The sequence below is a fragment of the Rhipicephalus sanguineus genome, chromosome 11 (assembly GCF_013339695.2).
Source record: "Rhipicephalus sanguineus isolate Rsan-2018 chromosome 11, BIME_Rsan_1.4, whole genome shotgun sequence".
Lineage (NCBI taxonomy): Eukaryota > Metazoa > Arthropoda > Arachnida > Ixodida > Ixodidae > Rhipicephalus > Rhipicephalus sanguineus.
The window spans coordinates 55,264,942-55,292,245 of record NC_051186.1 but is presented as its reverse complement, the minus strand read 5'-3'; the positions used below and the strand labels follow the sequence as shown (position 1 = coordinate 55,292,245).

Genomic DNA, 27,304 nt, shown 5'->3' with positions numbered 1-27,304 from the left:
TGCAGGCTAATGAGCCTTGGCCGGTACTGCAGAAAAATTTGTATCACCCCGAAATTCGTACAAGCCACGATCATATCTTCTACTGTACGTAGGTTTTGGTGCATGTTAAAGTATGGTGTACGTGATAGCTCGGTGAAACTTTGGTGCACACAAATGTGGTCAGATTACATCCGGAGTTAATGTGAGCCATTTTTGTTCTTTGTTTCTTTTTTCAATTGGAAAGTGCGCATTTTCTTCGGTCACACTGTGTACCAGCGGCATACATGGCTGTCAATATTTTAGCATGATGTTTACTGCAGGAAAGACTGTTGTTGATTTTGCTCCAGTAATTGTTAACCTTTTCTCAACAAGTTAAAACAAAAAAGATAAGCTATAAAAGGAGTCATTTTCTATCTAAAGTGTTTTGCAATAAGCTTTTGGTGTCTACTTGAGCGTCCAGACCATACCGTGTGAACTGTTTGTGCATAACGTGGTGTTGTATAAAAGCCTAAACATGTGGAAGCCACTCTCTATTAACCTTTAATCACCATTCCATTATCCAGGGGTCCCAAGCCGAGCCAAATCGAAGAACCCAACAGTTCGACAACAAAAGTGTCGAATCTTGTGCCGGGAGAGTACGTGTTCAAGTTGGACGTCGTGGATGCCAACAACCTGACCAGCTCTGACAACGTCTCCATCATTGTTACCCAAAGTAAGAAAATTTTGAATACCTAATTGCTGAAAGTGTTGTAGGGGGTACGCATTGACATCACCGATGCTGCCGTTTTGTTATATGTTCAGCACAGTTAAAAGCTGCACTTTATCTTGATCTGTTCATCTCCAAAAAGCACTGTGGAAGCTGCGAATTGTACAAACTAGCATGTGTTGACGTCACGTGAATGCTTTATATTAAAGACACCAATTCAGGGTTTCTTGATCACTGCCAGTGCCATGGCAATGGGAAGTATCAGTGTTATTGTAGGAGAAATATAACAATCTCTCTTTTTATGAAGGAGAACAGGATGCCAGATTTTGGTGACATTTGCATTGCATGCCAATTTTTATATTTGTGAGGTTTTCATTGTGTTCTTGCTTTTCGTTTTTTGCTACATGTTACTTTTGCTGCCTTTTTAAACAGCTAGTCTTTTTATATTGATATAGCACCATATGTGCAATCTCTCTTCTTGGCAATAATGTTTGAGGAATTAGTTTATCTCACCAAAGCCATGTGAATTAACATAACTTCGTTCTACTGACACAATGCAGCTTAGTTTCTCTACGCTGAAGCTTTGGATGCCATTATTTTGTAACCCCATTGCTATTTATTTATGTTGATTGTACAGTTTTTTTTTTACCAGCTTTTTTGCGAGTGCTGCCCTTGATAAGAGCCTTTGCTCATTCGCAGATAAGAACGCTCCACCCAAGGCAGATGCGGGCGGTGACCGGACCGTGTTCCTTCCCGTGGATGTAGTCTCTCTAAACGGATCACGATCTGCGGATGATGTGGAGATCATTTCGTGGCATTGGACCCGAGACCCTTCATCGTTGGCAGCAGGGGTGAGAACATTGGATCTGAGCTGGCTTCAAGCTCGCATCTTTCTTAACGACTCAGTGGAAACTGGAAACGTCAACAATTGTTCGGATTCATCCACTAAACATGGCAGCATGTCCAGCTAATCTGTGCGTTAGTATAGTTTTCTTTTCATAAAAATGGTGTTAAATGAGATTTAGCAGTACCTATGTCTTTCTCATCTTGGTTTGTTTTTGTGGGTGGATGCTATGTGTTTAGAGCTCTAAACAGCAATGCTGCTTTGGAAGTTAATGCCGATTGCATGTTTTTCTCTTTATTCTCAAAACATTTTAGCTTCAACACTTGTCATCATTTGTTTTACTTGCTTTTGTGTAGCACATCTTGCATTTGTGTCATTGATGCTAAAGCAATCAAAACATTCCCATCAGGAATCCATCAGGCTCACAGTGTTTAAAAGGGAATGTCTGCTAGAATGATGGCAGTTGCGTGACAGAAAGATACATTGGCAAAGTAAACTGAACTCATTCAAGCTCATTCGCACAATATCTTCTTGCTAATGGTTCACTGGGACTCGTACTCTCCTGGATTCTGCTCAGTCATGCTCACTCAGGTTCAGACTTGCCAAAATTATGCTCAGCAAGACTCGTTTGCGCTCATATTACCCAAAACCCCGCTCAGCTCAGCTCACTGGGACTCAGGCTCACAAGAATTATACTCAGCCAGCCTCTCTAGGACTCAGACTCGTCAAAATTTGGCTCAGCCGGACCTACACTGACTCAGGGGTGTGCACCTGAGTGAGTGAGCTTGCCAACCTATGGTCTGTATTGTACCTTCATGTGAGAGAACTGTAAATGTGCGCCCTAACCCAGAAAACAAAAAACCTCCTTTTATGACTGAACCTAAGGAAACCAACGGAAAACGAAGTCAGAGGAGGCATAAGGGACAAGAAACGAGCCCTTGATTTTGTCCCTCTTTTTTTCTTTCATAGCAAGGGTCTCATCTTAGCAGAATTGGTGCGTTCAGGTAGCATGTGAGGGGTTATTGGTCAGCTGCCAGTTCGTGGAAATGTGCTACACGATGCCGTTTGGCAAAAAGATTGTTTCACACCCGCTGTTATGGCTATGAGTGGCGCTGGCTAACACTCCACGATTACACACAGGAATACCCAGTAATGTGGATGGGAGGATGACTGCCGCTGTAGCTTAATTATTAGAGCATCGGGCGTGTTATCCGAAGGTTGTAGGTTCCATCCCTGACAGCGGCAAGTTGATTTTACGTACGCTTTAGGTCGTTTCCATTTATATCTTAATTAGGCTTGTGCGAATAGTAAATTTTAGGTTCAAAGCAAATTCAAAGCAAATAGTGGTTTGGTCAAATAATTTCAAATCAAATTCAAATAGTATATACCACACGTTATAAAGAAAAATTTGCATATTTGTCGCGACCCAACTAACCTATACAATATTTTTAAAAACTGAAACAAGGCATGTGCAAATGTTGTTCTTTTTGGTTCAAAGGGAAGTTGAAGCAACTTTGAATAGTAGAAGGATTTGATTTTCGGTAGAATGCAAGTGATAACCTGTAAAATACTTTAAGTTTTAAAATTTACTATACCTAGAGCATATAAGCCAATATAGAAGCTTAAAAAGGTATAAAGCTTACCTTAAAAAATGGTGAACCGACATGAGGGTAATTTGTTCATTTAACCTTGAGGTGGGGCTTCGCTGCAGTGTGGATTTTCCCCCGGATAGGTGTATTCGCGGTACAGCACCCCTCCACTGCAGTGAAACCACCTTTACAGGGGGTTACATGCGGTTTATATGTTTGTTGTTCATTTCGAATACTTCTAAATTTAGAATAATTTAAATTCGTTTCAAAGCAAATTCGAGTATTGTAATATGCGTTCGAATATTCGAACTACTCGAATATTCGCACAAGCCTAGTCTTAATTACTACACTACAGTTAGAAGACTACAAATAATATCCCCTACACCTTCCTCAACGTCATTGTCTCTTGGTTTCATTAGAACGCGTCTAACAGAGAAACGAGTCCTTGATTCATTCGCCCTTTCGTTGTTTTTTTATGGCTGTGCACATGTACACGTCCTGAGAACGTGCCACCTCTTCACTGCAGCACATTCTGGAAAACTCTAGCTTCTCGCCGATTCTTCGCCTGTCGGAGTTGATCCCAGGCCGCTACATGTTCACGCTGACTGTGTCCGATGCCCAAGGTGCAACGGGGCAAGACACAGCGTCCCTGATCGTGAAGCCAATGCCCAGCCTGGCGCAACAGGTAGAGCTGCTGCTGGATGTCGACATCGAGACCTTCACTCAAGAGCAGCTGGTTGGTGTTTGCTAGCGCATTGAGCTCTTCGTGGCTTACTTCTCAAAAACATGCCAAATGTGTGTTTTCAAGTTTTGCTTGTTTTTCTGTCGCTGTTCTCTAAGTTGAGCTCTGCATTGTTCTCTGTGTTGACTCCTCGCACTTTTCATTGTCCACCAACTAGCCCCGTTTATCGCTACCTTTTGTCTAGTTTCTGTACTCTGTCCCAATAGCTTGCAGATAAGCAGAATAAAATATGGTCCTCTTAAACGTTAATTTGTTTGCTTCTCACGAATATGCCACTGAAAGTGCAGATCTTCAGTTCCTGCCCACCTTGAATGCAGTCAAGGAAACCAAGCTCAGTGTTTTTCGTTTTTTTAAGCACAGAAATGTGAGCAAAGCTTCACCTTGCACTAGTTGGTATGACATTCTAATCTAGTTGCACTGAGCGAGATGCATGTATGACTAAGGACAAAGAGAACAGGAGAGTCCACATACTTGTCCTTAGTCCTTAGTGCGTTTCACTCAGCGTGACTACATTAGAATGGAAATGTCGCATGCAACGATCTTAATATCAATTTATTATGTCCACAAAGTCAACAACATGCATACACTTGCGGTAACAATTGTAGCTGTCGGTAGGCGAATAGTGAACATTGCCAAGCATGGGCTTAGTGCTTTATGTGTCGTCTGCAAGTGAGAACTTGTAAAGTTCATCTTCAAGTTTCGGCACACTTGCCAGGGTTTAACCGGTAGTGGCAGAAAGTTGTACGTCTTATCTTTAAATGTGTTTGGAAGAGCAGTGACATTTACCTGTGTGCTCTTGTAGTTGTATCTTGTAGGCACGCAAAGGTTAGTGGCATAAAGAGATGTACTTTGCGTGGCTCGTAAAATATGATGAACATCACTTGTAGGGGTGGTAGGAGTGGTCCCGTCGGCTACGGATGGTGGAAAGTACAGTTAAGCAAAAATGCGGAAACTCTTTTGGATCTCTGCGTGTGAGCATTTATGTGTGTGATAGACAGAGAAATCATTTCACCTTTCAGGACACAGTGTTGAAGCAGCTTGAATTGCTGCTGCACGACGGAGAGTCGCTGAGGGTGCACCTGGTGGACCTGAACTACCAACAAGATTCCCGAAGGTATCGGATTAAAGTTCACTTATTTTAGTATACATGACGGCATGCATGAGCCCCTTGTGCATGGTAATGCTTAGGAAAGTGTAGAGGCCAAGCTGTGTTCAAAGAACACATTGACATAAAATACCGTGTAATACAGTCCTTCTCGTCTAGTGTGCTCTATCTAATCTTTTTTACAGCGAAAGCTGTTATGAGATCATTTCACCGGCCGTTTTTGGCGCCGTAGTTGTCCGCCGCCGCCGCCGCCGCCGGTGTCCGTAACCAGTATCGCTCGAAATAAGAAAAAAACGAAATAAGAAAAAAATTCCAGGGTGGAACGAGGTTCGAACCTGGGCCCTCTGCGTGGGAGCCCAGTATTCAACCTCTGAGCCATGCCGGTGCTTGAAACTGCTTTGCAAAAAGGTCCTATAAAGGCTTCATGTCGGGAAGGGACCACATTAGCATATGCAATATAGCGTGGTAGAAGAGTAAAATAAGCACCAAGCGTCGCACAACGCGAATTCTGTAACCAGGCGTCAAACAATGCGAATTGCGCAACGAGTAGGTTGTTGAATGCTTCCAACCCATTACAAAGGGCTCTGCCATAATTCTTCATCGTCATCAGGCACATCATCAACAAAGTGCGCATAATGCCTTACATGCGTTTAGCAGGTACCACGGCTCTTTGTAGAATGACGAAAAATGCCACAGTGCTTGCTGCGCTACATCTCAAAAATTAAAATGATTTATAGCGTAGTGGGTTCCTTGCAAGTGCACTTGTATTGGTTGCCAAGGAAGCCCATAAGCGCATGATCCATTTCCTCGGGGTCTCAGTAAAATTACAATGATTTATAGCGTAGTGGGTTCTTCGCAAGTGCACTTGTATTGGTTGCCAAGGAAGCCCATAAGCGCATGATCTATTTCCTCGGGGTCTCAGTAAAGTTCTTCCCCCCCCCCCCTCCCGTCTCTCTCCCACGTCAACGAATGTTATACAGCATGACGGGAGAGGGAAATAGCGACCGGGCGTCACCCAATGCAAATTACATAACTGGTGGGCCGTTTAAAGCTTCCAACCCATTACAAAGGCTGAGCCATAATTCTTCATCGTCATCAGTCGTCGCGTCAACAAAGTGCACATAATGCCTTACAGAGGTCTAGCTGGTGCCTCGCTTCCCCGCAGAATGACGAGTAATGGCTTAGTAGGTGCTTCTCAACTTCACAAAAATTGTGATTTATGGCGTAGTGGGTACCTTGCTAGTGTACTTGTATTAGTAGCCCCAAGAGAGCTTACAACGAGCTCTAGAAACGCCGCTCTTCCAGCTTTCGCTGTGACTGTGCTGCGGTTTCAGCGCAGGCCTGGCGTTTTTTTTTTCCTCTCTCTTTTTTTTCTTTTTTTCTTGTATTTGCGTGTTTACATTTTTATGCAACTCTGTAGTGTAAAATATTGGATAATGCACCTTTTGCTGCTCGTTATGTACTGACTTTCAAATTTCACCCACCCGTCTCCTGATTGATTGATTGATTGATTGATTGATTGATTGATTGATTGATTGATTGATTGATTGATTGATTGAGTCATTCATTCATTCATTCATTCATTCATTCATTCATTCATTCATTGAACCTCATTGAGACTGGCTCTGTTTTCCCCCACAATTGTTCATACCAGGGTCCGGATCATCTTTGTGGCGGAGAAAGAAGACGCCAAGGGCTCTTGGGTGCCTTGTCGGGGTCCCCTCATGGTTGCTCGGCTGAAGCAGAGGCTACGAACGCACAGTGCACTGCTCGACTGGGATGTCATCTCGGTGGACACCGTTGGTGAGAGTCACTGTGCGGGTGTATCAGTAGTGTTACATAGCGTGGCACCACACATCATAGAGCTTACAACCATAAAAAGTTTGTGCTCTTAACTCAAATGTTGAGCACATATGTGCAGGGAGAGAAAGAAAAGCCACATGCTTTTTGTGACAGGCGTGTTATCATGAGACGCTGTCATCATTCTTTTTTTTCTGTTCCTTAACAGTTACAAAACAATACTGTCACGACAGAGCTTGTGTGTTAGATGCACCTTCAGAGTATTGGTCCATCAGTTTTTCATAAATTTCATTAAAACATTCATTCCAAACTGAAACTCTGGGCCTCTAGCTCCAAAGCTTGATGCTTTAAGGGGGGACGCGGCTTTGGCATCACGAAATTTGGCCAAAAAATCGATTTTTTGAAAATCTCATTTTCACATTCCGTGACCCCTTTTCTATCTAATTTCGAAGTTTCGTCCCTGAAAACGGCGTAGAAATGACGTAAAAAATGTTTATCGAAGCTAGGGTGGCGATGAATTTCACGGAAATTGCGAAAAAACGGCGTTTTTCGAGCCGCGATATCTCCGCATCCACATAACCTAGCGCCGCCATCTTTGTTTCTATGGATAGCGCGATTCTTCGCTTTCAAATCTGCCGCCTCGGCCGGCTGAACCAGGCAAGTGCAAGCGCACAGCAAGCCAAAGTTTAAAGGTATCACGGCAGTTTCCGATTGGCGACGCGCGTCACGTGACTGTACGGTGGCTCCGCATTGGTTGCCCGTGCGGTCGCTTGTAGCAATCGGCACAAAGGTCGTCTGCTCTATGCGCCGACAGCGCTGACGGGCCGCTTACTGCGTGTGTTTTCAACTCGTCGCGGCGTGGTTTCGAGATCGCATCGCGCTGCGATAAGGCCGGTGCTCGTGAAAGGAGAAAAACGTTGTCCAGTTTGGCGCATCGCGGTTCCTGCATGCGATCATGGACCGGCGATCGTTCAAGAAGAAACGCAAGACTGCGCAGCGATTTGGTGCTCGTAAGTCGAAGCCGCCGATCGTGAAAAAGAAATCCAGTCCGGCGACTTCTGCGAGCAGCGACGGCGGCGTGCGGCATGACGAGGACTCGCAGCCGAGCACAAGCGCGCACGGAGCATCGTCCGCGAGCAGCGACGAAACAGTGCTTTGTGCCGTCGGAGGAAACATCCGTTCGTCGTTCCGCGCAGGCTGCAGACATCGCGGATGCTAAGCCTAGCACTTCGCGCGAGGATGTAGACGTCGCGGATGCTCAGCCCAGCACTTCGCGCGAGGATGTAGACGTCGCGGATGCTCAGCCCAGCACTTCGCGCGAGGATGTAGACGTCGCGGATGCTCAGCCCAGCACTTCGCGCGAGGATGTAGACGTCGCGGATGCTCAGCCCAGCACTTTCGCGCGAGGATGTAGCGTCGCGGATTGCTCAAGCCCAGCAACTTCGCGCGAGGATGTAGACGTCGCGGATGCTCAGCCTAGCACTCTTCGCGCGAGGAATGTAGACGTCGCGGATGCCTAAGGGTCCTAGCACTTCCGCGCGAGGATGTAGAACGTCGCGGATGCTCAGCCTATCACTTCGCGCGAGGAATGTAGATCGTCGGGCGGCTGCTAAGCCCTAGCACTTTCGCGCGAGGATGTAGACGTCGCGGATGCCTCAGCCCAGCACTTCGCGCGAGGATGGTCAGATCGTCGCGTGATGCTCCCGCAAGCACTTCGCGCGAGGATGTAGTCCGCTCGCGGATGCTCAGCCAAGCACTCGCGCGAGGATGTAGCGTCGCGGATGCTCAGCCCAGCACTTCGCGCGAGGCTGTAGGACGTCGCGGATGCTCAGCCCAGCACTTCGCGCGAGGATGTAGACGTGGCGGATGCTCAGCCCAGCACTTTCGCGCGAGGATGCTGACGTCGCCGGATGCCGCAGCCCAGCACTTCGCGCGAGGATGTACCGTCGCGGATGCTCAGCCCAGCACTTCGCGCGAGGATGTAGACGTCGCGGATGCTCAGCCCAGCACTTCGCGCGAGGATGTAGACGTCGCGGATGCTAAGCCCAGCACTTCGCGCGAGGATGTAGACGTCGCGGATGCTCAGCCCAGCACTTCGCGCGAGGATGTAGACGTCGCGGATGCTCAGCCCAGCACTTCGCGCGAGGATGTAGACGTCGCGGATGCTCAGCCCAGCACTTCGCGCGAGGATGTAGACGTCGCGGATGCTCAGCCAAGCACTTCGCGCGAGGATGTAGTCATCGCGGATGCTCAGCCAAGTACTTCGCGCGAGGATGCGAGGCCGTCTACCAGCACCACCAGTAGCACGATTCGGGCCCGATTACAGCCTCGTTTCGTGTCAGCGGAGGCATCTCGCGAACGCGCTGCGGCTGTTCAGGAGTCCCTAAGAGCAGTGTCTGCGACGGAGCGCAAGATGTCACTGATGGACCAAGGGGACGAGAGTGACATCGAAGCGGAAGACGAAGATGAGTTTTTGCTCGTGCAACGCGCGGCCCTGAATGGTCAGTTTGGCGGTGCCCTGTGCCCGCAGTGCAAAGAGCCGGGACTCAAGATGAAGCACGGAACTAACCACGGGTTAGCGGTAAAAATGGTGCTCACCTGCACTACCTGCGGCGCGGACGCGAAAAATGCGTGGTTGTCGCCGCGAGTGGAAAACAGCAAGTCATTTGAAGTCAATATTCGGGCCATGCAAGCTATAAAAACGATTGGAAAGGGATCAGCTGCGCTCAGCGATTTCTGGTCTGTGATGAATTTATCACATAGGGGAATTCACCCCAAGACCTCCATGCCTACACCCAACTTTGCACATCTCTTGGTCTCCAACCTGGACGCCATGCACTTCGTAGAGCAGCCGAAAAAGATGCCATGCGGAAAAAAAAAGGCTGCGAAAGCTCATCAGGCTAAAGGTCAGATGGCCAAGCAACGACGCACTGCAAAGGACACTAAAGACTAAAACCCTGGTGCCTATTAAGGCATGTAAACGTGACGCAAAACTTTGAACCTCGTTTTCTCAATACTGTTTTTTTGGCATGTTGCTCAGCTCGTGGAGCAGATACCTTCGCAACTATTTGACAGATTTTGATTCTGTTTCTTTTGTAATGCTCCTTGAACTGTGCTTCAGGGGGCTGCGTTCTTATTTTTTTAATTTAGTCTTTTAAAAATTTTTGGTAGGGGTTTCTTGTTTGTAGTGCAAATGTGCTCATTGAAGTATCAGTGGAGAAAACATGAACTACAATTTTTAGTGTTGCAAAAAAATTATTTTGAAAACGCAGCCCCCTTCAGCACACATTCGCCTCTGCACACAGTGTTTACCAACCTTTTATGTCATTTTTTAAACTCTCCAGCCGCTCCACGAGGTCCAGTAATGAAATTATTTGTTTCTCAGGAAGTTTTCGTGATATCATCTTCAAATGTTTATGGAAGCATTATGAGGTCATTTTTAGTCTTTGTGCCAATTTTCATTAAGATTTAACCAGAAACAAGAAAGTTCGTTCCGAAAGGCACGTCCCCCCTTAAATACTATGCCAAAGTGTATGTTGAAATAGAATGCCTTTAGCAATGTCCCACAAGTAAGAAGGGCATTCAGGGATTTGGCATGTTTCCATAATGCTAATGGTTTCCTCAAGAAACCCTTTTGTGCAAGCTAGCATCTTGAGATGCTTAGCGTATTTTTGCAACACTGACCAAGCATCGTGAAATCGCTTTATGCTATTCATGTTGATGATGTTAACTGACACCAATCAATTTCTGCTGCAAAAGCAAAAAGAATGTGCAGACCTCGTGATTTGCTCTAAGACAAAGAAAACAGTTCATATCATGAACATAGGGTTACCATCAGAAAGGTGTATATTTTTTTTTGGACAGGGAATTCAATCCCTTGTGTAGTGTCAAACTGATGCACTGATTTTTCTTTGTTTATTAAATGTCGATACAAATAACAGAGTGTCCTAATGTTCTGTATTTCTTTTGGTATGCATCTCTACATACCATGTCAAATTAATGCCCATCTCTCTTCCTCCCATTGACTGTGCAGTGTGCCAGAACGAGTGCTCTGGGCATGGCACGTGCGACATGTACAGCAAGCGCTGTGTCTGCGAAGCTTTCTGGATGGAGGACTTTGTTCGTGCCAGTCTAGGGGACCGTGAGAGCAACTGTGGTGTGTAGTCCATCATTTACTCTGTGTTAGATTCGAGCTGTGTAATATGTAGAACATGGAAAATAGTTATATGGAAAATAATGATATGATATGTAAGTGATACGAATAATGATATGATATGGAAGATTATTAGGAATCTGTAGATCTATTGCCCCCTTGAGTGAGACGCAGTTACTTGAGGCATAAACATGATTGGTCGAGGTGGTGGTGCTACCTAATGGCAGAGTTTAGCGAGAAAGGATGTAAAGCTATTGTTCCAGTAACCATTATGTTCTGCTTAATTGCTGGTGCAGTGTTGCTGTAGAAACATAATTAGAAACATAGAACGTTGAAACATAGAGAAGTTGTGCAACACAAAAATGTGTCTGATGTGTTGTGGTTGGACGAAGTGTGACGTGGTGTTCCTACAACATTGTTGCTGCAGCTTGCATTTCCAGTAATGTGTCGTTCCATACAAGCTACACCAAGGTAATGACAATGATGATAAAATTAAACTAATATGATTCTCCTAGTTGCAAGAATACCTCAATACATTTTAAAATATGTGCTTCTTGCTCTTTTCATGCGATGTGCAGTGATAGAAGTTCAACCGTCATTACGGTGCCACCTGTTCTGGTAGCTTGCATACTCGGCCATGGCCGAATATTCGGGAAAATCCAAATATTATTCCTTTTTTGAATATTCGCACAACCCTAGTTTTTAAATTGAATCCTTATTCTGTCATAAGGTGACTAAAATTAAAAAATAGTTCAAGAAATCATTCTACACCTGAGCGTCATACATAACTACACTCAAACCTCATTATAACAATGTCACATCTGCCATGAAAATAACTTCGTTATATTCGAAAATTCGTTATAAACGTTTATTTTTAGCACTGTATCCATGACAAGACTATTCTTCATTTACTTCGTTATAGCCGATAATTCGTTATATCTGTGTCCACTATATTGAGGTTTGAGTGTATAGTGAATTATGAAATATAAAGAAGCGCCAATATAGTTTAATGAACATACGATTATAATAAATATAAGATGTTCAGTAACGAAAGTATTTCTGAAGCAGAAGTGTTTCACTGCTAAGCTCAAGGGCACGGGTTTGATTCCCGGCCACGGCAGCCACATTTCAACGGGGGTGGAATGCGAAAACGCCCATATATTTAGATTTAGGTGCGCGTTAAAGAACCCCAGGCCGTCAAACTCAATCATAATGTGGTTTCGGCATGTAAAACCCAGAAATCGTCATAGCTGTATATAATGATTCTATTTAATATCATGCTGCGTAAATGGTTTGCCTCAACTACTTTATCGCCTCGCAGACTGGAGTGTGCTGTACGTCATCATCATCGCCTTCCTGCTTCTGAGTGTCCTCTCCACCTCCCTGTGGGGCCTGGCCTGCTTTTGTTCGAGGTAGGCATGCACTCAAACCGACTGCCAAGGTAGCACTGTTCCGAAATTAGGACAGTGCCACTTTCCTGCCGCAGCCACCTGTTGCTTCATCATACAAGAGATGTGTGTGATGCTATCCTTAGCAGAACGTGGCGCTGCCCTTAGTGTGACGCGATGCTATCCCATTCGTGCCTTGACACTACCCCTCGCATGACTTGACGCTTTCCCTAGCGTGACAGTACTGTCCCAGTGTTACGTGACGCTATCCCTAGCATTATGTGACGTTATCCCTAGCGTTATGTGATGTTCTTTATATGAATCGAACTTTCTTATTGTATATTCATTATAGGACAAAAGTCACATAGTCCCTTATGCATTTGGCTAAGATGACTGGAAGGCGAAAGCCATCTTATTCTTTTTCTTCTCAGTCGATTTTATTATATTGTATGGGACGTGATGATGCCATCATGTGACGTCAGGCTATGTGATGTCATTATGACGTGATCACGTGATGGTGACTTTTTGCATCACTCATATGGATCCTAATTCCAATAGTCGCTTTCCGTGTTTGGTGAGGCATCTAAGGCTTTCGCCTTAATACATGGTGCTTCTGGGAGGGGTGTGTTATAGGCTTAAACTAATGCGGTCATGTCCCTGCCAGTCATTTGCACCGTGAGGTATGATACTTGCAAACCATTAAAGAAAAACAAGAGGATAAATGAGACTGAGAAAACTTGTCGACTAGTAAATATATTGTTCTCCCCTAACAGGATGCATTTCCGGCGGCCCAGAATCAAGAGAAATTACACGCTGCTAAAGGATTCTCGCGACATTGAGAAGGACAGCCTGGACCTCATACCGAAAGGTAGGCCGGAGCTCATATAGTGGTGAAAAAACATCTGTCAATTCAGTGTTTGACAAAAGAATGACATAGTCATTCGATTGGATTTAGATATAGATATAATGAGCATGATGTTGACATAGTGAGACTGAGCACGAAGAGAACTGGACGCTGGAACGAGACATACGACTGGCCCTGACTGCTAGCTGAAGTTTATTGAAAAATAAATGCTGCTTCTTATACTTAGCATGAATGCCACTACGAATCAACCAAAAATGTAAACATGCACACCCCTTGTTGAGGGAACAAAGACAAAATTTTTACTTGGATGAAAACAAATCGGTGCTGTGACTAGTCAAATTCCGATTTTTTTCGGCAAGTTAAAACTGTTAGTTTCTTTTTGTTTCGTTCACGGGGGTGCACATGTTTGCATTTCTTGGTTGACTTGTGGTGGCGTTCGTGTGAAGTATAATGAGTGGCATTTCTTTTTCAAAAAACATCAGTTAGCAATCAGCGCCGGTCGTATGTCTTGCTCTCTGCGTCCAGTTCTCTTCACGCTACTTCTCAGTATGAACCTATACCAGTACAAAACATTATGTTGACATTATCATGTGAGAGAGCAAGCATAAGCTGTTGAAGAATGCCATTAAAACCTATCGTGACATCTTGTACCCTGATGCAGGCAAGACCCTGACGACGAGCTTGATGGCTTCGGATTCGGATTCGGACACGCTCTTCGAGACGCGTCCCCGACCATCGGTGGCCGTCAAGCCGCTGACCGGCAACTACCGCACGGGGACGTCCAACGGAGGCCTGAAAAACAGAGTGCACACCTGAAAGCAAGCACCGACCACTACTGGGGCGTCCCCCATCTGACTTCCCATAAGAAGCCGATCCAATCCCTCCCGCCCATTACAGCCGAGGTGCACGTTGGTGGGGCACAGCGAGTGCCCGTGTGGGAAATCAGCCACATGTAACAAACCAGAGCTAAGAGTGTGAGGGTTAAAGGGACATTAAAGTGCAACACTATCAGTTTAGACTGATGAATCAACACATCACAAAATAGTGAGTGCCCCCTAGCCTACACTTTGCAAACGTCTGTAACTTGGCTTTCCTGCAAGAATGTTTCCCACGTGAGACCCCTGTTTCCCAGACTGCTTTTCTTGCTCTAAGTGTGTTCACACCTGCACATTCCAGCGAAGGTGTGGGAGCACTACAGAGGCTTATCAAAACATACTGCAGGAATATCACGCCTTATTGTAAGTTTCCTTGTATACAGAGAGAAACGGAAAACGGAAGAAAAGAAAGACAGGGATTAGTGGTGAATGGAAAAAAATGGTTTATCTGCTAGTCTGTGGTCGAGATTGTTCGTGTGGAAAACATACCTTCTCACACATGCGCATGAACTATTTTGCATGTTGTCGATTATCCTAGAGGACGCTGTTGTCGTTACTTCCATACTGTTTGTTATTAGATGTCCACGCATTTTAGGGCAACTCAAATTGAGTGAAGGGAAATGAAAGAAGGCGACAAGCAGTAAAGGCAATGGTGCAAGCACTAACTTTCAACCGAGTGTTATTCCATGTTGCTCTAATGATGCGTTTTTATGCCCAGTAAACCTCACGATAGGAATATCACACTTGGAAAACCAGTGTGACATTGTTGTCACACTTTTAATAACTGAATGTCACAAGTGGGACAATGTCACACTTGTGACATTCGCACTTATGTCACATTTGTCATAAGTGTGACAAAAAGTGCCACAGATAGTTGTTCATAATATATAGTCGGCGTAAAATGTTAGCATTGCGCTGTGCAGATTGTAAAACTCCATGACAAAAGCATGCATGTGAACAGGTCATTTGAAAGATGTAGCAAAAGTGTGCTAATGTTCTGTTCTTGCATAGTCATTTATCTTGTTTTACTCGCTGTTTATTTAGTTCGGTCCAGTTATTAATTACAATTGTGACAATGTAGGCATTGGGGGTGGTTTTGCACAGCACTTCACCTACAACCGACACCTCATTTTCGTGACACCAGCGGTGACGAGTTGGACACTAATGCCTCATTACACGTTAGTGTAGCGAAGCACAAGCATTATTGTTATATTTAGCACTTGTTAGAGAGTAAGCATGATTTCAAGTAAATATGTTTTCCAACTTCCCTACGCGGGTAAGGGGGAAATAAAACTGAGAAACGTCGAACCTTCGCAAAACTTGACTGCTCCAATGGCTCTCAGCAGCTGATGTCATCCGCAGTTCCTTATTTTTGTCTGAACGTAGGTGGCTTCTTAGCACAGAGCCTTGGCATGTAAAGCACATGAACAGAACTTGCATTTACCAAAGCAGAGTCACGCCTAAGCTTGCTACTTGGGTGTAAATCCGCCGCACTGGATTTAAAGTGAATTCTTGCCGAATTGAGAGAGAGGTGCCGTGGATACGTCGCACACTGAAAATTTTGTTTGAGAAGTAGTAAACGAAAAATGACTGTCGAAAGTGAAAATGTTACAATTTTCATGCGGTGGTCCTGTGCTCCCTTACTCATTAAGTGAATACCGAATCCATGCTGTCTTGTGTAATTGAGGTCATTGAATTGAGCCATGAAGAACATAGTATCAAGGCTCTTAACACTTGCACCAGTTCTCCTCTTTTTGTTGAGAGCAAAGCAGTTGTGAGTTAACTGCGCTAATTTATTATGGTAGTATAGATAGTTTTAGACTTTGCATATCCAAAGGACTATGAGTACTCCGAGGTACCTTTGCGCTCACCCAAAAGCCGTGCACCCAGACTTGTGTTCTTTTGTGCACCCCTTTGAGTTCCTCTGTATGTTCACTAGTTTGCGTCCCCCAACTTCAGGGGCACAAGACTCCTGTAAAACCTCAATTTTATGTTGTTTTTTTAATGCCGTGCTCGCAACGCTCGGTGATCGGGTGGTCGCGCTAGTGTTGTCGCTCACCGTTGTCATAGTGCATTCAACATAGTTGCATATCTTATGTAACATCAGCATACGAAATAGTGGTCACAGGTAAAATGCTCTTCTTTACATTTAAACAGGCCACATTATGCTTCACAAATTTATTTGCTGTGACTAAATACCTATACAATCGAGCAACATCATAATAGAGGCATAGCCAACAGAGAAATAATTTCGTTACTGCACATCTCTTATTCATTATAATCGTACATTCATTACACTGTGTTGGCAGTGACAAAAAATATTTCAGTTTTACTTTGTTGTATCTGATAATTCACTATTATGTTTAAGGTTCAGCTGTGGATTGATTTTCTCTGACCATTTTTTCTATTTTCATTACCTTACGATGGAGTAAAGATTCTATATAAGCCTTTAGGCTGTGTTTGCATGCTTCATCACACTCAATGTTTCAACAGAAGTCATCTTGCCTGATGTTGAGGTGTATGCCCCGAGTTTTTCAACAACCTTAGCTGGATGTAGTGCCACAATGCCTGGCCATGCACTGAACTTGTCGCGCATTGCAAGCTTTAGTTAACCCTTCGGCCGAAAGGTTGTGTGCAGTACGGGTGCACCTTGGAAGCTAGTCCAATATGCCAGCGGCGTGGCATGTAAAAGCCCGCTCGCAATAGCAAACTTGTGTGATAAAGTACCACCTTCACGTCATGCCACTTGTTCCTGCCTGTAGAATGGCGTGACGTAAAGTCCGTAGCAGCGTGTCTGGCGTAACCGAGCGCATGTCAGTAAAATGTTTCATTTGCGGTGTGTGGACCTTATGCTGTTGACCCGTTTTCTTGCCAGAACCTCTGAACGGTGCAAAGCAGTTCGTGCGTATGGTGAAAATTCCTTTAATGCTGAAGTTTGATAGGTACTGAAGTGTGTATGTTGCTGTACTGTTTGATAGTTCACATGTGCAGTGTTTGCTTGGTGCTTTTCTGTCAGGCCCTTATTTTTCTTTGCGCTCATGTTGGGGGGGGGGGGGGGGGGGTTGTTGTTGCTCTTCCAGATTTTACTAGGTTCTGTGTATGTGCGTACAATGAACAGTTGATATGCTGTCTCACTACATATAGCATTCTATGTCTGTAGAGATTTGTCGGTTGTGAAACACCAATAATGTTTGTTGTACGGCTGCAATAGGTGTGTTATATGTTGCAACATGCATTTTTTTAGACGGGCAGTGTGCCGCAGCGTTTAATTCAGTGCCTTTCATGGCACAGCAAGCTGCTTTCATTTCCTTTAAATATTGACAGTTTTGCCAGATGTTAGTCATCACTGCCTGCATCCTTACAACTGATGAGTCGTTTTAGTGAGCGAAATTTTTGCCTACCCCCGCTCGATAATGCTGCGCTCAAGCAATGCCTGGTTAGTGTTGTGTTTTGCTAGTGTTATAGGTGTTTGTCTGCTGTGAATACTGGTGTACCGGGTGTATTTTGGATGCTCACATTTTCTTGCCGAGTTCTGTGCAATGTTACGTTACTAATGTGGATGTGCCTTTAATAGGAAAGACCTTCAGTTAGCTGCACTGAGGCTTGCTTAGAATCTTGAGTTTCTTGGCTTCCCTGCAGTGCACATAACTTCAGGAGGATTGGGGGGAATGTAGGTACATTCTCTTGTTCACAGCACAGGTTTTAAACAAAATGTTTCGGCTTTATACAGTCTTCTCGCATTGCAGATACAGATTTGAAGAATGCACTGACAGGAGGTGGTGTTTTGAACAAAGTATAAAGATATATTGTCGACATTGTGGTAACAAATAGACACAACTGTGGTTTTCATTTTTGCTGTTCTATTTCTTCCTTTTCAACACTGCCTTTTTCAAATTTAATTTTGTTAGAGACGCTGAAAGGTAATGCCTTCAGTGCGGTGCCTACAGTCTGGCCATGGCGTGTTTAATTCTGATTTGGCACATCTTTTTGGTCTAGGCTACTATCTGGAACGTGCATTTGAATATGACTTCACTTTTCGTTGTTGTAACGTGGTTGTGTTATGGTGGTTTTAGACAATACATTCATCATTGTCAGCCATTGTGAACTTTGAAGTTCTTTCAATAATGAGCAAGTTTCATTCCACGAGGAAAGCATTTAATAATTCAGCTGAGCCTACAGTTTTTTTATAAAGTTTTGCAGTGCTTCTTGTGTGACGTCTGCTAGTTATCATGCATGTATGCACATTTGATATGCTGTAGTTCAACTACATGTTTTATGCAAGTACTTTGTTAATAAACGATTTCCTTGTTTTTAACTTGTTAATCGGAGCAAGAATATTAGTTAGAGATAGGGTGCTGTTCTATTTTCATTTTTATCAAACCCTGTGTCTGTCCTGTTTGCATTTGTTAAACTTTTTCTCTTCACAAGCCATTGGCTGAACAAATGTGGATCAAACATCAAACATTATGTTTGGAAAGCAAGTTAGCATTTTACCTGCCAAGATCTGTCGTGGATGTTAAACTAAAACGTGCTTGTAACAGAGTCGCTGTCATATTTTATTGTTTTCATTAGTGGATATTCTATATTTTAGGGGTGTGCAAATCTTTTGGGACGTTAAACCCCAGATATTATTATTATGGAATAGTGAAATTTCATCTCGAATCGAATAGTGGCCAAAAATATCGAATAGTGCATATTTACACGGAACATGTACCGCCAGTTATGGCCAGACAAAGGAAAAACTGGTGGCGCTACGACGTGGTGACAGCTTTATTACGCCCTTGTTCGGGAGGGTTTATTTTTCAGCTTTTATGGGCGCGCAACCACGTTGATAGAAGAGCGACCATTCCAGTCAGCAGCAAGCCCCCTGTAACGACGTTAGCGTTAGTTTTAGCCGCCTCACCCTAACCAAGTTGCGCCACTATCCTTTGTCGTGTTTTAGACATTCATCCTGCCGAATTATTCGAAACTTTGAATATTAGGTATTCGAAAGTTTAATTGAATTATTCGATAAGGTATTATTCTATTCGAATTTGAAGCTCGAATATTCGCACACCCCTACCATATTTGGTTCAACTGCTTCATACGAGGCTGTGTTTATTGACTCATTTATAGTGTTTGAACAAACCTTGCTGTAATTTGGAACGCTTTGCAAAACACGTGACAAAGACTTGGCATGCTGATCTACAAAGATGTCAAAAGTGGTGCTCTTTACAGTAATCGTGACCACATGCTCGATTTTCACAGTAGTGCGTGGTTTTCAGCATAATCAGTGTCGACATATACTTGCTTCAGTTTGTGTCAAACACATTTTCTGCCACGTCGTTACGGAGTAGTCTTTATGTCATGTGCGTGCCATAGGTGTGTGATATCATAGCAATGTGATCTCTGGCAAAGTTGTGTGCTCTTTTTTCTTTTTTGCTAGCGTCACTTGCTGCATGTACGTACATATGAGTCAAGGACATGTGTGTATGTGTGTGTTGAAAAAAAAAATAAGTCTAGTCGTAGGGCTTTTGTACTTGGGAGGGAAAAAAAAATAAGACAAATAAACGGAGTGTGTCACCAAACTGCGTCATTAGTGTGCTTGCTTGCGTGTCTCGACAACATATATGGCACAGTAGCGCGCGAGTGCTGCCCACGCGTATGCAAGGTAGTCCAGACCGAAACCGATACTGCGCGACTTGGCACAAAGAGCGGAAACTCGTGATCTCGCCTTTCCATCTTTGTCAGACGCGAGACAAAAGGATACCCGAGTCAAACACCTCGGGTAACGCACAGCGGGTACAGTGTAGTGGGCTACAGGAAAAGTGGTGTCGTAAGATAACCGACGCCTTGAAACAGGCGTCTTCAAGGGCACAAAAAAAGGAGGCCATCGTCACTGTAGTGGTGCCCCTGCTGTGAAACGCAAAGGAGTCGCGGCCTATTAGCGAAAACTACGTGCCCGTCAGAGGGGACAGCTTTTCTTTCTTTTTTTTCTAGTTGTCGCATTCGCCGTTACGACCCTAGAGCAGCTTATTTAGGGCCGCGAAGGTCGCTTTGTGACTTGATCGACGTGATCTGAGCATTTCACACCCACTCAAAGTCACGTTGACGCCAAACGCAAACGGGCTGCCGCTCCGAGAAGTGGTGGCGCGGCGCGGACTCGAAGGTGTCGCCCCTAGCGGCGAGCGAGCAAAACGTCGCGTACGGGCCGCGCCGGCGTTGTCGTCTGCGCGCGCCAGCATCGCTCGCTCGGCGAGTTGCAGGCGCCGTCAAGATGGCTGCGTCGTCTTCGACGGCGTCGTCTCGGACTTCTGGGAGCCCGTGTGGGCCGCCGCTGACAACTGGGATGCCGTGAGCCGGGCCCGCCTGCGGTATTGGGGTGCCGCGATCTGGGACGCCGGGGGACCACCCCGGTGTTCGCGCCTGATGCAAGCCAAAAAGCGCTACCTGCTCCTCTTTCTGGCTGCTTGCGCTTCGGCCCTTCTCGTACTGAGCTACCGACACCTCGTTCTCAGCACCCATGGACGACGCGAGAGGTACGGGACGAGCGGCTCCCTGCGACCGTACGCCGACGGTGGGGGCGACGTCGAGGACCTGTCCGTGTCGCGGCGTCGCCTGCGCGAGGCACTCCGCAGTGGGACGGAGTCTACGGCTACGACGGCGCCTGACGCTCGTCGCTGCCGCATGCACTCGTGTTTCGACTTCTCCCGGTGTCGCGGCCGCGACTTCAAGGTGTACGTCTATCCCTCGGAGTCGGACGCTCCTCCGGCGTCTCCGGTCTACCAGCGGATCCTGAGAGTGATACGTCAGTCTAGCTACGCGACCGCGGACGCCTCGGAGGCGTGTGTGTTTGTGCCGGCCGTGGATACGGTGGATCGCGATCCGCTCAGTCCCGATTACGCGCGCACGGCGCGCCTGACCGACTCTCCGCTGTGGAACGGCGGTCAGAACCACCTCATTTTCAACCTCTTCTCGGGCACATGGCCCGACTACAGCGAAGAGCTTGGTCTCGACATCGGGCTCGCGATGCTCGCCAAGAGCAGCATCCCGGAGTCGGCGTTTCGGCCGGGTTTTGACATCGCGCTGCCGCTGTTCCCGAAGGCTCATCCGGAACGCGGTGGCAAGCCGGCCATCCAGAGTGCGGGTCCCGTCGACAAGGGTTACCTGCTCGTGTTCAAAGGCAAGCGTTACGTATACGGCATCGGTTCGGACACGCGCAATGCGCTTCACCACCTGAACAACGGCCGCGACGTGCTTTTGCTCACCACCTGTCGACACGGGAAGCAGTGGATGGAACGTCGCGACGAGCGTTGCGAGGCTGACAACCGTCTCTACGACAGGTGAGTCTCTTCGTTTTACTAGTTTTTACGTCGCTGTCTGACGCGCCGCTCGTTGACTGTAAAGTAAGCGGCCGGGATAGTTGCGTTTTCCGGTGAAACCTAGTACTCCATCTGCTGCGCGGCGATTCTTGCATCTTTCCACAGCACATTTATACTACCCCGAGTGTCCTAACTATCCGGTGTTGCTGAGAATTCGAACTTGTAATGGACTGTTTGACATTTTGATCGCTAACAAATGACGATGACATTGAAAGGAACGACAATACGGGCGGTAAACTTTCAGCTCGTTTAATCACGGCACCACGTAGCACGCACAGAAACCAACATATCCACTCATCAGCCTAGAGGGGCAACCACTTATCAAAGAAACGTATCTCCGATTGTAACATCCTAATCGGTGTATCACTAACCCAGTATTGTAATGGACTATACTTAGAGGTACCAGAAGCAGAGTTGGTTTTCGTGTTGAACAATCTTTTCGAATAGGTACGAGAAATCGCGTTTGATTTGGGTTCCGTTGCGTTGCGATCTCGGAAGCGTTTCAAAGCGATAAATTGTGCGTTGCAGTGCATCACAGGAGAAAGCTTCGGGATGCGAAAGACCGGGTGAGTTGTGAGTGTCTCGTAATGCGTGCGCGGTCCGCGTCGTTTCGGCGATTTGTGACGCGCGCGCTAGCGCTGTCTGCGAAGCATGTGCTCGCCACATGTCGCGACCGCGTCACTTTTGAAGACGATCGGCGCCGCTCCCGTTTCGGTGAACCAATTAACACGGCTGCTAGCTTCGTAAAGGAGCGCTACGTTTGCGTATATTCCTATGAATACCTCACTTTGTTTCTTGGAACCTCTCTATACTAAGACGTATCTGTGACAAGAACTGTTCCAGCAAGCTTTTTCGCGGACTGTACACGTCGAATGTAACCAAAACAAGGGGGAAAAAATTTGTTTTACGAGGAACGATTGCGGTTTAAATTAGTAAACCTCGTGACCACAGAAACTCAACGTCCAGTTTTCTCACACGGTCTTTGGAAAGAGTAGTTGCAATTGGTGACATATCTGCCAACGTAGATACCTACGCGACACGCCCATCGATGATGCTGATGATGATAAACGTGAATGAATCGCCCTTTGTAACTGGGCAGCTGTATCTGGAGCCAACATGACTACCGTTACTATTTTTCGTCTCCTACATGTAAATAACGAATCTGCGATTACACCATTTTCAGACTGCGTGTGTAGATATTTACATATATGTGTATGTATCATCGTCTCTGCCTCTGTGTATGTGTGTGCATCGGCGTGCGTAGGGTTCTCTATTAGAGGGGGGCAGTGTTTCACCGCAGTGCCGCTCCCCCGTATTGAAAGAGTTCGAAAGAAAAGCTTCTTAATGGATGCAACAATCAATATGAAGCAATGACGTGTTGCTCACAACGACATGCCTTTGGCAACCCCGGCTTTCCGAAAGGTAGTAAACCACTCTTGGAATTAAGGCAACATCCGGGGTCCTTGGCTGCAATTATTGTACGAAAATTTGAATGCCTACAACCCTGCACACTGGATGAGGACGGGACTTTACATGGGACAGACCTGGCTGAGTGAAGATATGGGGTTGAATTGCCCCCCCCCCCCCTAGATGACTGGGGGGAGGGGGTGTTGCCCCCCCCCTCCCTGTGCGCACGCCTATGTGTGTGTGTGTGTCAGCGACCGGACACGTTGAAGGCCATGCAGCAAGCACCGTTCCACGCGCATCTCTTGACCCTAACCTTCTGCGTGGCCAGCCAGGTTGACCGATAAAACGGTTTCGTCTTCGCGCGCATTGCATTTTTTCTCGGGAAGGTCTTACACGACAAACCACTTATCGCCTGCCGTTGGCGTGAAAAAGCCACTGTGAAAACACATATCGCACACGCGACGCAAAGAACACGTGGTGTATATATACATCCACGTGGTGTCTGCTGCGATTCGCAGTTTACAACGCACAGATTTCAGCGTAGTACAAAAAAAAAAAAAAATCCAGCGCCCGCGAGTTTACAGAAATGCGACCCGACCCTCGAAGGCGCGCCGGTCGCACGCGTGTTTGTATGCGCCGTCTCGCAATAACTGATGCCCTCTCGATCGTTGGCTTGTGGGCGATCAGCCCTTTCCGATACGGCAATCTGATCTTTTATAGAGGTCACTCGTCACTTCATTGTTGCCACATTACATTGTTGCCTGGATACGAACGCATGACCGTCGTTGTTGCCTGTAGCAACCGATGTGTTGCGCTGCTAAGCACGTGGATTAAGGTCCAATTCCTGGCATGTAGACAAAAGTATTACGTCACTCACGCACACGGCAAGCTTCGCTTGCCACCTGGCCCGTAGCCAGGAATTTTTTTCCGGGGTGGGTGGCGGGACTCGCTGAAAACCTTGACTATTTGAGGAAAACACCCCTTTTCATTATTTATTTTTGGTAAAAACACCTACTTCACGAATATTTCGGGGTGGGGGAGCCCGCGCCTAGCCCCCCCCCCCCCTCCCCCGGCTACGGGCCTGGTTGTCACCATGCGTTTTCCCGACAGGGCGAGGGCTCCTGAATTTTTTTCCGCGTGGCATGGTGAGAATGTTTCAAACCCAACTACAGCAACAGAGGCGTAGCCAAGGGAGGGTGGTGCGACCCCCCCCCCCCACCGAAAATTTTCAATTTTGCTTGCGTATATATATACACGCACGCATACAAACGCACACACGAACATACCTAAAGTATGGTTTAACCCTCCCCCCCTTCCCCCCGAAAAAAATTTCTGGCTACGCCCCTGTACGGCGATGTTATTACAAAACGTGCAGCTGCGCGCGCTTTGTGTCTGATTGTCTGAACAAGAGCGGGTTTTTATTCGAGTTGCGTTGCGGCATTATCGTAGCGGGACACCACGCGACAAAACAAAGAAAGATATAGAAAATTAATTTGCTCGGCTAGCCGGGACGGTTTTTATTAAAATGTTTCAACTGTGCTCGGTAGAGCTCATTTTGTACCGCGCAGCTGTTTTTCGTATGTGCACCGGCCGTCGCACGCATGGTGTTTTGAAACACATGTGCGACAGAGAGTATAAGTACACCGTGTTCGCGTAGAGTGTTACGCGTGTTGTCAGCCAGAATGTCGAAGCGGAAAAAAACTTCCAGAAATACGCGATTCGTTTTGTTTCGAAGTAAATTACTGGCTGCAGGAAGAATGGGCGTGATGAGATTGTGCGAGATGCCCGGGCCTGTGGTGTAGCTTAAATTCGTCTCTTTTATTAGTTGGTTTTCTGCTTGCACCGTTTTGGCGAACAGTCCTACAAAGATTACGCCAGAAACCACGTATCCATGCCGGTCGCAATCAATGCGTGCATAGCAAGGGGTCTCAAATATGTCACCTATATATAGCGCTGCCACTTGAGAAAGAACGCATTTCCAACATCTCATATACGGATAATTTCTGAAGGGGATTTGATTTGGCGTCAGGGTTCGAGAAACACCGATACTGATATCCAGAGTGACTCAGATCTGGACGCCGATTGTGAATATACATATTTTTCGTTCCGTGGTTGTGATTCAACACATGGTGACCGCGTGGGGTGTCTTACGAAAAAGAAAAAAAAAAGAAAAATGCTTGTGAACAGTCCCCTCTCTGCAGCTTACCTCAACAAAGCGTTATTAATCGCAATAGGCGAGTGAGTAATGCGAGTATTATTCAGCAAAAATCACAAATATTTTGTTCCTTGTGAAGCCGCGAGCCGCAAGCAAAACGTCCGCGGGCCGTGTGTTTGAGACCCCTGGTGTATAGCGTTGTTTTCGATGAGGTGTGTCTTGAACAACCTAATCAGCATGCAAACGTTCAATTCGGTGGCTTGCACGACAGAAATTCTTCAGGACATCATCGACGTCGCGGAAAACGCGCCAAGCGTCTGAACGCGCTTGCTTAAACGGTTGAAATTCTTCAGTATGCAGCGCATAGCCTTCTTTCACGACAGAGATCTTTCAGGAAATCGTCGACGTTGCGGAAAAGGCGTCAAGCATCTGAGCTCGCTTGCTCGCGGTTGGACAGACCGCTGATAGCTCAAGAAGTGTTGTAAGCGTTTCAGAAATGAGTTACACTTCGAAGTAAAGTCATTTAAAGTGAAAGCAGATCAGGGAAAATAGGAATAGATCTTTTCGCTAGTTACGTCCACGTGAAGCCAAAGAAAGCACATGAAAAATGAAGCAATATTTTAAAGCTAAACGTACAAGTAATGTAAGGAAGTAGACGGAAGGAAACTTGCCGCAGGTTGGAGTCGAACCCGCATCTTCAGCCCACATTGTGGGTGCAAAAAATGTTTTCCAATTTATATGTTGCCATGGCCGTCCTCACACCTTATTGTTTTTTTTTTCTGGCAGTCGCGTTAAAAGGTAAAAAAAATGTCAATCGCCACTAAACTGAATGGAATTCGTGTGCTCTCACCTACCTTTAGTACACCGGGATATTGCAGTCCAAAACAGTATACGGTATTGGGGGCCGCATTCACGCTACATGCATAGCTAAAATTTATCTGGGAGGATGGTTTTCCATTGTTTAAAAGTCCATATAAATTCTGGAGTATTGCGCGACAAAAGCCACGCTTTGATTTTGAGGCACGCAGTAGGGACGGCGGACGCCAAATTATAATTTTGGTCGGCCGCGGGGTTCATCGTCGTGTGGCCAAACCTAACCACGCAGGCGTTTTAATTGGTTAAATTTCATTCATCGTTCTCGGATTGACGCGTGTTTAGTCGCCGATAGCGGCGGCGTAACAGCGTTTAGTTATTCCTCTGTGCAACTTCCCGTGTGCCGGCGTCAAAACAGCCGTCGAGCGTCAACCACATGGAATCTATTTATAGATGTATTTCCGGCGCGGCGCTCGCGCTGCATTTGTTGCATGCAGAGCCTGGGGCGGACTCCACGTTCTGTCACAGAACGGAACGCGACGTCACGAGAACGAGATAGTGCACAGAGCCAGTATACGAGCTGAGGGAATTCAGAAATGCTTTCAACGAATGAAGATATATAGAGTTATTGCAACTGAGTATCAATATTGGGAGGCATTGTTCTTAAATGCTTGAAGTTGAAGAGCGCGACGACTTTAACAATTTATTTGTGTTAACGTCTTGATCGGGCGCTAGGTAGTGTCGCAGTTTCACGAGACGTTCGGTGGTGGGGGGCTGGTTGCCATTTTCGCAAACTATCGGCGCGGGATTCGATTAAGCCAGGCACAAAGCAGGCTCAAAGCCCAGGCATCAAAGAAGGGCGTAAGGCACGGAGACGCGATCTCCCCAATGCTATTCGCCGTGTGCTTACAGGAGGTAAGCATGCGCTGTATATAAGCATCGAATACGGTATTCGTGCGCCCACACTCCATAGTGCTGCATCTATACACTCACAACCCAGCTGCAGGGTCGTTTGATTGACGTCCAGCGAAATGCGCGCGGATGCCAAAGATAACGTCGAAGTTAAATGCGCCGCTTATGCATGTCAGGTGATCGCCCTCTCGTTAGTCGATTCGCCGTTTTAAACGCATAATGTGCGGCTTTCGTTTTGTCTGTCATTTCCGCTGCACCGCATGGAGAACTTAATTTCGTTGCGGTATAATGAAGTTCTCCTTTTAGCGCGTAGCTGTGGTTGCGCCATTCGTTCATCGGTGTATATATATATATATATATATATATATATATATATATATATATATATATATATATATATATATATATATATATATATATATATATATATATATATATATATATAGCGTGACGTTCAGGCATTTCGGGGGCGCTCGCTGGCCATACAGAAATGGGAAGCGGTTTCATCATGTGTAATAGCGTACGTGTCATGGCCTTTCTGCATGTATACGTTCTCTGGCCGGGCTCCGTTACACACGCGTACAGCACTTGTCACGCTAAGGTTTCGATA

General features: G+C 46.0%; 3 protein-coding genes across 6 annotated transcripts in view; all 3 read left to right on the top strand.

Moving 5' to 3' along the window:
* LOC119374093 (dyslexia-associated protein KIAA0319-like protein) overlaps window positions 1–19,525 on the top strand; it is a 37,664-nt gene extending 18,139 nt beyond the window's left edge. For all 4 annotated transcript variants that reach the window (XM_037644156.2, XM_037644157.2, XM_037644155.2 and 1 more), the window contains 9 exons: window positions 543–691; window positions 1,385–1,536; window positions 3,645–3,854; window positions 4,880–4,974; window positions 6,620–6,768; window positions 10,799–10,921; window positions 12,240–12,330; window positions 13,080–13,174; window positions 13,833–19,525. In XM_037644156.2, coding sequence (XP_037500084.1) covers window positions 543–691; window positions 1,385–1,536; window positions 3,645–3,854; window positions 4,880–4,974; window positions 6,620–6,768; window positions 10,799–10,921; window positions 12,240–12,330; window positions 13,080–13,174; window positions 13,833–13,987 — 1,219 coding nt within the window. In that variant the 3' untranslated portion in view covers window positions 13,988–19,525. The remainder of the gene's footprint in view (window positions 1–542; window positions 692–1,384; window positions 1,537–3,644; window positions 3,855–4,879; window positions 4,975–6,619; window positions 6,769–10,798; window positions 10,922–12,239; window positions 12,331–13,079; window positions 13,175–13,832) is intronic.
* LOC119375605 (2-oxoadipate dehydrogenase complex component E1) overlaps window positions 1–27,304 on the top strand; it is a 305,767-nt gene that overhangs the window by 124,085 nt on the left and 154,378 nt on the right. The gene's annotated exons all lie outside the window — the stretch shown is intronic.
* The window catches only part of LOC119374094 (exostosin-1), a 170,853-nt gene continuing 163,657 nt past the window's right edge, over window positions 20,109–27,304 (top strand). The window contains exon 1 of the mRNA XM_037644158.2: window positions 20,109–21,368. Coding sequence (XP_037500086.1) covers window positions 20,455–21,368 — 914 coding nt within the window. The 5' untranslated portion in view covers window positions 20,109–20,454. The remainder of the gene's footprint in view (window positions 21,369–27,304) is intronic.